This window comes from Phocoena sinus, chromosome 7 (assembly GCF_008692025.1).
Source record: "Phocoena sinus isolate mPhoSin1 chromosome 7, mPhoSin1.pri, whole genome shotgun sequence".
NCBI classification, from domain to species: Eukaryota; Metazoa; Chordata; class Mammalia; order Artiodactyla; family Phocoenidae; genus Phocoena; species Phocoena sinus.
This window is the reverse complement of record NC_045769.1, coordinates 39,132,874-39,146,858: the sequence shown is the minus strand read 5'-3', so window position 1 is coordinate 39,146,858 and position 13,985 is coordinate 39,132,874. Positions and strand designations below refer to the sequence as shown.

General features: G+C 38.5%; 1 protein-coding gene across 1 annotated transcript in view; it reads right to left on the bottom strand.

The window, feature by feature from the left end:
• Positions 1 to 11,004, bottom strand: part of HECW2 (HECT, C2 and WW domain containing E3 ubiquitin protein ligase 2) — a 250,867-nt gene extending 239,863 nt beyond the window's left edge. The window contains exon 1 of the mRNA XM_032637764.1: positions 10,713 to 11,004. Within this exon, the coding sequence (XP_032493655.1) occupies positions 10,713 to 11,004 (292 nt within the window). The remainder of the gene's footprint in view (positions 1 to 10,712) is intronic.
• Between the last annotated feature and the right edge of the window lie 2,981 nt (positions 11,005 to 13,985).

The following is a 13,985-nucleotide window of genomic DNA, read 5'->3' as shown; positions in this document are numbered from 1 at the left end:
AATATTTTATAATAACTATAAATGGAGTATAACCTTTAAAAATTGTGAATCACTATATTGTACAACTTTAATTTATATAATATTAGCATCAACTATACTTCAATAAAAAAAGAAGAAACATAACATGAAATAATCTTCAATAAAAAAGTATTTACTTTTGTGTCATAATTGCTCTAGCCTAAAGCCTATTCTTTAATGAAATTGATTGATCTGCATGAATAATGTGGCACTGAAAGCTGCTCAGGACACTGCATGAACAGGACACAGTCCAAGAGTTAAGAGTGCAACTGAAGAGACAAATGTGGAAGAAGATAAATTACAACACAGTGCAATCAGCACTGAAACAGTGATGCGAAAAAGTTTCTAAGGGAGCAGGAAAACAGACTGATTGCTTGAAAGAGATGGGGGGATGCGTGACAGAGTGGGTGGCTTCTGAATCCTGTCTAAAAGGATACACAGAAGTCAGCCAGGAAGAAGGGATGGGGACAGAGGCGCACCCTTCAAACACTGCACATGAAGCCCTTCATGGGAAAGACTGCATCTGCATGTGCAATTCCCGCCTCCTAGAATGACTCTTTTACCTTCTTGGTGAAGCCCGTTCTACACCCTTGCCATCCACGAATCTATCTCAAGCATTAAACTGTTCCCCCTCCATGCTCTCACGGCCTCTGTAACATTGTTCTGAACACACTGCATCATGCACCCCACTAAACTCTGAGCTGATCCATGTTGTATCCTATTGCCTAGTGGCAGACAAATAGGAGGCTCTCAACAAATGTTTGAAGTTGGTGTGGCAGCTACCTCCTACGAAACAATTCCCCTTGTATACATATCACAAGTGTTAGCTTGTTCCATCTTCCTCGCAATTGTGTAAAGTTGGTATTGTTCCCACTTTGTATATGAAGAAACGGAGGCTCAGAATGGTTAAAAAAACTCCCAAGCACCAACTAACTGACAGAGTCGGAATCTAAATCCATGTCTGTCTCACACCCCAATTCCAAAACCATCCTCTTATTCACACTATTCCTGATGCTGAGTTGATGGAGCCACGAGACTTAACCCAGTTCAAGTTTGTTTGTAATTAAGGTATTAGTGTGGTTCTCATAATGATTTTATGAACTACAGTAAATTGAGCAAATATGACCATCTATCATATTTACTCGTTGTTTTACAAATTTTGATGTAAGAAAAGAAAAAATCAGGTTTTCTCAATGAGTAGATAAACACTAGGAGTTTGCAATTCATAACTGAAATAAAAAATACAAATCAGTTTTTCTCAATGAGCATGCATACATCGAGAGTTTGCAATTCACAGTTGAAATAAAAAATACACACAGAAGGTCGAACTACAAGAACTCAGAGGAAGAATTCCTTAATGTCACCATTAAAACTGTGTTACAACACTCTGGCACTCACAACTTAAAGCAGACTGAAGATGAGTTGTTCTATACAGTTTCTCTGAAGTCCATATGAAGTGAAGTGAGTCTGTAGTTATTCAAAAATCCAACAATGTCATTCAGATTGTAGGAAACAACTGACAGAAGTTAATATAATGACTTTGATAGTTATCACAGCTCTATACCTCAAAGACTGCCAGGATAAGCCTGGTTTAAACTAAAGATACAAACAAATGGTACAAAATGAAATAGAGATTGTGTGAGAGTCCATAAAGGGGAAGACTCACTGGAGAAAATGAAGAGAAGATTTCAGACATACCTGACATCTTTTATCATTACCTACATTAACCAGAAAAAAGAATGATTTGATTTGGTAAATCAACAAGGGTTTGAAGTTAAAATTTAAACTCCTCCTACTTGCTTCCATTTATTTTAGAATGCAACTTCGGGGGGGGGGGGATGGTGTGTGTGTGTGTGTGTGTGTGTGTGTGTGTGTGTGTGTGTGTGTGTTGCAAGAAAGTCAAACCCCGTGTACTCTAGTTTTGCTGATTCAGATGTCTTTTCTTTTCATCCTTAAATTATTTACTCACTCAATAAATTGCTGCTTTAAGCCACTAAGTTTTGTGGTGGTTTGTTATGCAAAATATATAAACAGAACAATTCCTGTCTATGAAAAAACACAATAATAATAAAGACAATATGGAAGAAAGGGTTTAAAACAGGATGGAATTAAATGTCAACAATAAAAAAGAAGATGGGGAGGGAAGTGATTGTAGTGAATCTCTCCTAAGATCCTTGTACAGTTTGAGAGGTGCTTAAATATATTGATTCATTAAAACCTTTGTTAATTATACATGACCTGTATTTTAGGGTGACCACTGACAGACTAGAACTAGAATGTTCAACTGCCAAGCAAACAGATTGAAGAAGAAAGCAGGAGGTAGGGATGAGTTAAGGAAACTCATCATTTCAACTGAAGGCATAAAAGTAGAAGGAAAAAAATACCTATGAAAAAGCAGGCAATATATAGAAACAAAATAAGATGTGGAAATAAATCCAAATATATGAAAAAATAATACCAAATGTAAAAACACTAAATGCACCAATTTTAAAAGATGGTCACACAGACTGGATAAAAACCATGAAGCTATAGATGATTTACAGCAGGTATATCTGAAGCAGTCAAAGAATGGCTGAAAGTAAATTGGTGGGAAAACATACATCAAGCAAAAACTAACCAAAAGGAAGCTGATAGGACAACTGATAACAGACAAACCGACTTTAAGAGAGATAGCAGGATAAAAAGATGGCATTATAAATGTTCTTTCTTTATTGATGTGCCCACTATTTAGTCCTTAGGAAAGTATGAAAAGCCAATTAAAACAAACATTACAAAATTAGCATGTGTGGTAAGGACTATTTTGTACTCAGTAATGGGTTATATCAGAATGAAACATTTGCAAACCTCAGGCCATGGTATTTTCACAAAATATTTACAATTATTTAACATTTAATAATTATGGCACCTACGTAAGCCTCCTTCAGGGAAAAGTGACACAGATCAGCATGGGGGAAAAAATCAAGTTGTATTTAGAGAATAACTGGCTAGAAACTAAAAACCATGTCACTCTATGGAGCGAAGAATACCTATTTCAAGTATTGCTTTCAACCAGTATGTTAGGGGATAAAATATACTAAAGTGTCTTCAGTACACTGAGCTATACAATTTTTTTGAAACCTACGTCATGTCCAGGGAAGTGTTCCATTACCATTTTGAACTCACGGATTCCTCTGTGAACCAAATCTTCAGCATGCATAATAAAGGAAGATCCACGATCATCTGAGACACCAATGCAATGCTGTGAATTCAGATTCCAGTAACTGCTATTGTGTATCCATAATGTTGGGTATTATCCTTGGTCCTGCCCTAGATGTGTCCTCTCATTCAGTCTTCTGAACACCTTGCAAAGTATATCCCAAAGTATGACACTTTCTAACCTCCAGCATCTATTCTTGCAGCGACTATGGAAGACCAGACGTTGTTAGCAAGACACATCTACTATGGCAGAGATACCGACTGCTCACCAAATAGCCAAGGGCTTCTCCCCATTTCCCAGTCCCCATGCAGTTAGGCAGATCACGAGACTAGTGCTGAACGACGGACTCTGAGGAGAAATGAAATGTGCCACTTTGGGGACAAAGCATTTAAGAGCTGGTATAAAAGTCTCCAGCTCTCTCTTCCCTCGACACCTGCCCAAAGAGGCCCTATGTTCCAGATGGTGTAATGACAAGATGGTTGAGACTTTAATAATCCAGTATGGCAAAAACCAAGAGGTGGTAAGCCTGAGTCCCTAAAAGACAGTACAAAGCAAGCCCCCATGTTGGATACATAGCATTAGTAATAAATCATCTTTTGTCTGTTAAGCCACTAAGGACTCAGGAGTAGTTAATTACTGTAGCATAATCTGACCTATCCTAACACAACAAGGTAACAAAAAGTAATTTAGAGTTAAGTTGTTCCAAAAAATAATTTCATTTCCAAAGCTACTATTTTCTAAGATAATTTTTTTTTAATTTAAAGACATGAGCTAAAACAACACTTCTTTGGCAGTAATCATGTAAAAATACCCCAAAAAAGAGTTTAAGAACAAATACTCTTAACTGTTTTTGACAGCTGTTCTGGAAACTAAATACCTAACACATAAATTATTTGTTCCATTTGACTGAATTTCAGATTAAACAGCAGCTTTCCTATCACCTTAGAAAGCACGCTGGTTTAGAACCTACATAATACTCATCTTAGAACACTGCATTATCTAGCATTCATATTTTAAGTGCTTTGTATAATTCCTAGAGCTCAATTTCAAAAGAATGGATTTTGTTTTCTGTAAGCAGAAGTAAGCCACTATGCCACTTTAATCTGGAAATCCCTTCTTATGGACTCACTCAGTGGGTAAATTCGTGCTGCTGCTTTAGACTACCAAGGAGATGATTTCATTATTATTTACCGTAGCCAACATAAGGATGATAGTTTACAATCAGCAGGCCCTTACAATGAGCCCAGGTACCTTGCTAAGAGCACTGCATGCATTATCTCATTTAATTCTCAAGATACTGGCACTTTCCTTAGTCTTTTTTTTTTTTTAAGATGAGAAACCTGAGGTTTAAAAAGATTACATAATTCTCCCAAGCTAGTAAGTAGATCTGAATTTACTAGTCTGTCTGACTCTAGAGCCTGTCCTCTTAATCACTGATAACCTCAGAATTTCTCAAAGTGTGCTGTGTGTGACAATCCTGGGTGGCCCATAGACACAGTTATTACTAACTGTTAATGTATGTTAGGAAGAAACATAGCTAACACAGCAAGCCTTTCCCAGACCTTACTGCTTAGAACAAGGTCAGGATACACAACCAGTTTGCTTTCTTTTAATCAGATGGTTTAAAGAAAAAGATTAATAGCACAAGTGACAATCCCAATATTGCAAAAACCAAGAAAGTGCTGAGAAAATAACTAAAGGTTGAAAACCACTGGACTATATTTTTCAACACAGAGGGGAAAACATGAAGACTGGGACACAGGACTCTTAAGTCCCAGCCTTGACTGACTCCAAGTAACTGAATGGTATCACCATTCTGGACCTCAGTTTTTAATCTATAAAACATCAGCTTAAATTTGGAGCTCAAAAATACATGATCCCAATGCCTTGGATAACTACTACAACTTTATTTTACCATCCAAATGCAAAGAAGTATGAAAAATGTCATAATACATAAGCCAGGATTTTTTTAAGACAGGGTCAAAGTACAATTGTTCTGCCATCTATCTTTGAAGATACAATCAATGCACAGAACTGAGAGGTATACTCAAAGGATGGTCCAGACAATGCTGATAAATTATTTATCTGTTACCGGTCGATGACAAGATAAGAACCTTGATCCAATATATGAAACACCTACATCAATAAGCACTTTATTTAGTTTAGATGATCTTTTAATAGCAAGATTTTCTCAATGAAGGAAGCTGTTACACTGATTTACATTCTGGAGAATGCTTCTTATCGAGTTACAGATCAGTAACAAACAGTTCAGAGACCAGCACTGTGAGAAGCACAGGTGTACAGCACAGTGTAAACTTCTAATTTTCATAATGTGCATTTTCCCAGTTCTGTTCAGGTACCTGAAGTTGCCTGCACATAAGAAATGGCAAATTAAGCTTCTTGAAGTGTTTCTCTTTTGAACAGCCAGAAAAACAAGCACAAGATTAAAGGTTAAGGGGAATTAGATAGTGAGCCTGAAACAAATTTAATATTTTCTGCCTCCACTTTAAAAAGTGTCCACTTGATTTTTCGTGGAAAGCTGTTTGTGTTGAGTACCCTAAGGGTTCTTGCACAAGATAAGCATTTGGTTCTTTTTATTTAGACAGCTTAGGAGGAAGCAATGAGTAGCACTATTAAATTTGTGAGGGGTCGATTCTAATTTTAGATACCAACACTAAATTATAAACCTAGTGATTTCTGGAAACCATCTGCAAGGCATTAATTGTTGTAATTTGGAGATTTGGGGCTATAGGTACATTGTGATCATCTCTGGAAATCTCAGGGTGTATACGAGACTTTCTGGAAGAAGAAAATATAATTAGCTTCTGTTTTAAGAACGGTGTTCACACTCAAAGTTTCCCCAAATGGTGTTTTGATATTTTCAACTTTTTTTCTTTATAGTCCCAATAGGATCTCTACATTACTCAACTGCCTAAAGAAAGATTTATGTTTCTGATCCAGAAGGATATGTTTTCCCTCCAGACTAGTAGCGCTAAAAGCCATCTGGAACAAGCTGTACAGTGCAAAACGTTATTAGCAATTAGCTAAACAAAAACAAATCACACTTCTAGGTACGAAGAAAATGTAAGCCAAGAGAAATACGATCAAAATGCGGAGTTTGCCAATAAGCCACACCTCGCCAGGCCTATGTTCCACCCAAATCCTTCCCCTTTGGGACTTATTTCTATACAGACCATCTCTCAGTTCCACAAATAAAACTAGACATTGCTAGGAAACAGTCCAGCTTCTCAGGACACAGCTGAAGAGGAGAGGCTGCTTCCTGCTAAGAGGTATAGAAACCTGAAGCTATTCCCGCTATATGTGCTTCTATGAAACCTATTTCACAGAGCCTGAGAGAGAACTTATTATGCATATTCCTCTTTAGTCATAACAGCCTTAAATTTAGGACATAACTTGGACCCCAACATTCTTTTCCCCATCTTAGCCCTGCATTTCCTCTTTTCTTTCAGGTCTTCTGCAAATGCATCATCGCACCTATCTTCCCTTCATAGGGCCCAAGAAAATTGTTTTGTACATTTTCAAATTACTAGCTGCTCATTTGAAAGATTCTTCCCATCACGTCATTGATTCTACTAAACTCTTGAAAATTTCTGCATGGCTTGGAGTTACAGTCTTCAAATTTTTTATGTCAATTTTTTGTTACTTCTTTTAAAAACTGAGTGGTTTTTACCTATATTAAAGCAGCCCAAGTCCTCACCCTGAAGCAGTTAACTATGGAAGTAGCCCACTCACTCTTCATCCTGCCTTTAAAAGCAGTTGTGTTCCGCCCTTCCCCTTTCTCATCATAACAGCCACCCCAGTGACTCAGTTAGGAGTTACTGCTGGTACAAGAAAGCCTCACTAATGATGACTTAAACAGAGATGAAGATTTTTTTTTCATATATAGCAAGAACTTTGGAGTGCCAGTCCAAGCTCTTTCTTTCTTCTCTGTAATTCTTGGCTCTTAATTTTCTTGATTGATAACTTATGGTTGCTACATGGATGCCACAACTCAAGATATCACATCCTTTCACCAGAGTCCCAAGTACAAGAGAAAGGGAGGTTTAAAGACTCTCTTCATGAGGCTCTGGTTTTTCATTAGAAAAGGAAGTTTCCCCAAAGTCTTTCCCTTACATATCACTGGCCAGAACTGGGTCACATGTGTACTCCCTGACTACTCATTAGTTGGACTACCACATCAGTTTAGACCCTTCCTGAGTCTGGAGAGGGCCTGCCTGCCCTGAGATCAAGGGCTTGCTGCTCACCCCCTGACCCATAAGGAAAAAGGGATCAGGAGATGACTGCCAGCTAAAGACCACAGTGCTGTCACCCGTCCCTCACTGCGTGGGATGGAAAAGTCCCCACAGAAGTGAGGCTGTCTCCAGTCCAGAGGTCAGAACAGTCCACCCTAGCCCCGGGAAAGAAATGGATATCTCTGCTTAAACCAAGGTCCCTGTCACTCACTTTGAGGTCCCAGATAGCCAATCTTTCTTTTAAACACAGCTGTGGTTCTGCAACTACATAAATGAGCCATCCTTAATGCTCTAGATGTTAGGACCTGTGCCTTTTAAAGCCATCAACTGTGGAAGACCTGTTAAAACCAACAGCATGCCTGAAAATACCACATACCTCATTCCACCTACATGATACTTTTATTTCTGAATTCTAGTCTCTGTGTTCATCCCATCCGGTTAAGAGGTCTGAGGGTGCCAATTCCTCACACCTTTTCCATGCTAGGGATCTAAAACTATTAGAAAATACACTAAGAAGGAGACAAACATATGGGACTCAAACTATCATTTATTATTTATTCAGAGTTCTCTGGAAATGGCTAGATGCGGAAATTAAGTGGAACCTCTTACTGTCTACCCTAAATCAAAAGCAGGGGAGAAATTTCTGCTTCAGGCCATTTTGCAGTAATTAGTTCCAGACTTGCCTTCCTAATGAATCAACTGTAAAACTAGAAGGCAGTGGTTTTCTGACATTGCACAATAGATTAAAATCCCGAAGTGAAGGGAAACTTATAAGTTGACTCCACGACCACCCAGATCTCAGCTGGGGGACAATTTCCTGGCAGTTCTGATGAGCTAAGGAGGCATCAATCAGAGTTTGGGTCAACTGAAGTGGCTAGAATCTCCAGGCAAGGCACTGGAAAGGAAAGAGCTATGGGGGGATGAAGGCCAGAAGTCCACATGGGGATCCCCCATAAGCCCTTGGCTGAGGTCTGGGCTGCACATGTGCAGGGCAAGACTACCAAGGCTTCTTTCCAGAGAGCAGCTGCTACAGGACTGAGAGTGTAGTGGAGTTAAAGAAGTCAGGCAGTGCTGGAGAACACTGGAGTTACAGCTGAGCCAGAGAGAATGGTTAACATTCCAGGCATGCAGCTAAAACATCAGAAATGCCACTACTTAGGAATAAGCACGAAGTCCTAGAGTAAAGCCTAGTAGACCTACTCTAACAAAGCCCCAAACCAAGCCCTAACAAAGTCCATAGAGGAGACCAAACTTGAAGGCTGAACGCCATCAAGCTAGAAGTGCTGCATAACTACACTGGGCTTTCCACAGATCCATTCTAACCAAGTGTTAAATCATATGGGGTAAGCTCAAGGAAATAAATCTGCCAACTAGAATAAAAATTAACATTAAGATAAAAAGTATGCCACAGAACTCAGGATTTCTACAGTACAGAATCCTCAATGTCCAGTGTAAAGTAAAAAATTGCTGAATATACAAAGAAACAGGAAAATGGGACTCATGGTCAAGAGAAAAACAGACAATAAAAACGTACCCTTAGATGACCCTCAGAGATATTGGATTTAGCAGAGAATTTAAAGCAGCTGTATTCAAATCAATTCAAAGACCTGAACAAAGATATGGTCTGACAGACTTAAGACATAGGGACTCTCATAAGAGTAATTCAAACTATGAAAAGAGAAATCCATATTCTATCAATGAAAAGTCAAATAACTGAAATTTTAAAATCCATTGGATGGGCCTGACAGGAGAATGAAGATAAAAAAAGAAAAAGTTAGTAAACTTGAAGATAGGTAAGTAGAAATGGTTGAAGTTGAATACCAAAGAGATTAAAGAACAATTAACCAGAGCCTCAGGATCTCGTAGAACAATATGAAATGATGTAACGAATGTGTAACTGAAGTCTCAGAAAAACAAGAAGAAAGTGAAAATGGATAGAAAAAGTATCTGAAAATACAATGGCCAAAATTTTCACAGTTTTCATTAAAAACATTTACTTAAAAAACTCAAAGAATCACAACCAGGATAAATAAAAAGAAAATCACACCTAGGTACATAATAGACAAACTGCTGAAAACCAAGATAAAGAAAAAAATGTTGAAAGTAGCCAAAAGGGAAAAAAAGAAACACATTTCATACAGGGAAGCAAAAATACAATGAGGATACGTAAGAAAGGTACAGAAACAGCTTGAAATAAACTAAAGAAGAATAGCACTTTTCAAAAGAGATTTATTTCCTAATTCTATTTTCCTAGCTATAGCTTTGGACTAATTCCAGATTTAGGACTCTGGCCTATTCTCTAGAAAGTGAAATATAAGAACACCAAGATTTTGTGACTTTGGTCACTTGGGAATAATATAAACTCTTGTCGTGGAGCACAGGCTCTAGGCACACAGGCTTCAGTAGTTGCAGCACATGCACTCAGTAGTTGTGGTTAACGAGCTCTGGAGCGCAGGCTCAGTAGTTGTGGCGCACGGGCTTAGTTGCTCCATGGCATGTGCGATCTTCCTGGACCAGGGATTGAACCTGTGTCTGCTGCATTAGCAGGCAGATTCTTAACCATTGTGCCACCAGGGAAGCCCCTTTTTTTTTTTTTTTTTTTTGATTTTTGCTTTCAATTAAAGTAGATACTTATATTTTCTGGAATGTGCTATTCATCATGCACTCACCTATGAATAACAGATGCAAATCAGCTAAACAGAGCTAGGACACTTTCATTAAAACAAACAGTAACCTATTTCTAAGTCATTTGTTAGGAGGATATGACACTTTCTTTACCTAATTGATCTAGGACACATCAAGGAATTTTGAAATAAAAAGATACTTTAGACTACAAGTTGTTCTTAATGTAATTCAACCTTCTGAAACAGCACATTTTTTCATATCAGTTATCTAAATCTAAACATCCTTTTCATCAGTTTAAGAATACTAGTAAATGTTAATAGCCACCTCTTTCCAAAATGCGGTTATTGATCAAGGGCAAAGTGAAGTTTTACAAAGAAAATACTGCAGGTTCTGACATTTAATTAAGGTAGAGATATAGCCACAGTATTCATATCAGCAAAAGGTATTTATACTTGTTGACTGCCCCCCGCCCCCGCCCCAAAGAAGAAGAAAAAGTTCCTAGGATCTGGCTGCTTTAAATTATGTGTGTGAATTTCTTCCCAGGAGAAAACACAGAATAATATAATGTCAGAGTGAAATGTAAGATCAAGTCACAAGCAAGTCCAGTTCATTTGACTCACCTATGTGATAAAGTCCAATCCAATCACTGGGGTCCACCTCCTCTTTAATGTCCCAGAAGATGATGAGGTTCTGAGCTTGCCCCAGCGTGTACTCATACATGCTGGCAGTCAGGCTGGAGCGGCTCTCAGAAGTCACCAGATCGGTGTCGCTGTTGGCCCGCTGTAGAGTCATATTCTCGGGCATGGAGCTCTGGGCGGCCAGGCTCTGGAGGTTCTCTGGACTCAGTGTGTACCGCATCTGGGGATTTCGACGCCTCACAAAAAGCAGGTGCTCCCGGGCTGAGCTAGCCATCCCGTCTGCCTCTCTGAGGTTGGCTTTCTACGAAGCTGTGAGAGACAAACAAGCAGAAAGCATTAGTGCTACAATGCAAGGAATTAAGTTTAAGCTTCCCAGATAAAAAGACTTTATGAGTGTTTGTTAAAGCTTAACCATGCAATAATCTTCTGCTGTCAAAATAAAACCTATATTCTACTGTCAACTGATGACTGTCAGAAACAACTTCTATAGACTGAGGTCACAAGATGGCAAAGGCCATCAAACACCTGTGGCCCTCAATTTCACTGGGCACAGCTTCCTCAGAGCAATTAAGGAGACTTCCCTACCATCCCTTTTAGGGCTATTCTTTCTCCTTCAGAAATGGCATCCTCCTCTCCTTCACATATTCATTTGCTGATGCAATTAAATTTTAAAATAGCAAGACAGAAAATTTTGAGACATGTTCAACAGAGTTGAAATATACTACTGAGGACAAGTTCTATTTCCTTCCCATAGGAATGAAACTCACTAAACCCTTTTTCAGGAGCTTGCTCAAATGTTACCTCCTCACTTAAATAGAGTTGGCCATCCTGTTTAAAACTGCAACAGCCAAGCATTTCCCATCCCTCCTTCCTGGCTTTACTTTTCTCAAAAGCGATTACTCTGATCTGATGTACCACCACATAGTATCATGCAATTATTTATTTGGTTACTGTGTACTTTCCCCCACAAGAATGTAAGCTTGGGGAAAGAACACTCTTCAATAAAAGGTGATTGGAAAATTGGGCAACCATGTGCAAAAGAATGAAACTGGACCACTGTCTTACACCATGCACAAAAATCAACTGAAAATGGCTTAAAAACTTGAAATAAAGCTCCGAGAAGAAAACACAGACCAAAAATTCTTTGACATAAATCGTAGCAATATTTTTTTGGTTCTGACTCCTAAGGCAAAGGAAACAAAAGCAAAAATAAACAAATGGGATCTAACTAAACTTAAAAGCTTTTGCACAGCAAAGAAAATCACTGATGAAACAAAAAGACAACCTACTGAATGGAAGAAAATATTTTTAAATGATATGACTGATAAGGGGTTAATATCCAAAATATATAAACAGCTCATACAACTCACTATCAAAACAAACCAAACAATCCAATTAAAATATGGGCAGAAGACCTAAACAGACATTTTTCCAAACAAAACACAGATGACCAACAGGCACATGAAAAAATGCTCAACATCGCTAATCATCGGGGAAACGCAAATCAAAACCACAATGAGGTACTGCCTCACACCTGTCAGAATGGCTTTTATCAAAAAGAAGACAGATAACAAATGTTGGCAAGGATGTGGAGAAAAGGAAACCCTCCTGCACTGTTGGTGGGAATGTAAATAGGTACAGCCACTATGGAAAACAGTATGGAGGTTCCGTAAAAAACTAAAAATAGAACCAACCACCATATGATACAGCAATTCCAGTTCTGGGTATATATCCAAAAGAAATGAAAACAGGATATCAAAGAGGTATCTACACTCCCGTGTTCATTGCCGCATTATTCACAATAGCCAAAATATGTAAACAACCTAAGTGTCCATCAATGAATAAATGGATAAAGAAGATGCAATACATATACATACGATGGAGTATTTTCCAGCCATGAGAATGAAGGAAATCCTGCTCTTTGCAACAACACAGATGTACACTGAAGCATCATGCTAAGTGAAATAAGTCAGAGAAAGACACATACTGTATTATCTCACTTATATGTGGAATCTAAGAAAAAAGTCAAACTCTTAGAGAGTAGAAGAGTGGTTGCCAGGGGCTGCGGGATGGGGGCTAATGGGAAGGTTGGTGAAAGGCTACAAACTCTAAATTTTCAGATGAATAAGGTCTGAGGAACTAATGTAAAGCACAAATGACTACAGTTGATAACACCATATTATATAATTGAAATTTGCTAAGAGAGTAGAACTTAAATGTTCTCATCAAAAAAGAAGTGTGATAGATGTGTTCATTAACTAGATGGTGGGAATCCTTGCACATATCCTTGCGTATATGTACATCAAATCACCACAATATAAACTTCAAATATCTTACAATAGTATCAATTATACCTCAATAAAGCTGAAAAAAATAAAAAAGAATGTAAGTTTCACAAATGCATCTGTTTTGTTCACTATTTTATCCCCAGTGTTTCCAACAGTGCTTGGTACACAGTAGGTGTCGATAAATGTTGAATGAAAAGATCACTGAACAGTGAGCATCCTTGTGCTAGATAGTCCTTAAGCTCCTAGGAGATACTCCTTACTATCTCCTAGATACTCATGACCTACACCTTGAGTCCCTTTGCTGGGCCTGCCCTTTGCCAAACCTATTTCTACCATCTAGACCCATAGTAAGCTATTTCCTTTGGCTCCCACTTGGCCTCCATCTAAAGGAACAAAGCTTTTCCTGTTCAAACTTAGATCCAGTCCCCTGTTGGTTCACTGAGTCTAGTCCTAAGATATCCATTTTCTTCTCCATTGCCAGGCTCTGACAGAGATTCTTTCTAAGACCTCTGTACTTTACTCTAGCACATTTGAGGTTCCATCTGCCAGTGCCTTTCCTGTCTGTCCATGGATTCACACTCCCTAACCCAGACCCCACAGGCTCTACACAGAATGAATCTGGCTCTCCTCTCACTACCCCTTTCAGGACTACATCACTCACTAATAGGTTTATGGATTTAACATTTACTCTGCATCCATAGTATGTGCTGGCCTCTTTAATACACTACATCTTTTCAGAAGGCCACTCCTGCAAGGTGTCCTAGAATGTCAACCTGAACTTTCATGAAAAAAAAAAAAAAATCTTGGGCTGAATATTTACGTTATAACTAATAATCTTGGATACCAAGTCGGAGGTAAGAAAAGAGGAGGGTTCCCTAATTTCTCCCATCCCCTCATCCATTTCACAAACACTTGGGTGAAGGGGACATTCTACCATTGCTAAGGTCATAGTACTTGCAAATGTATC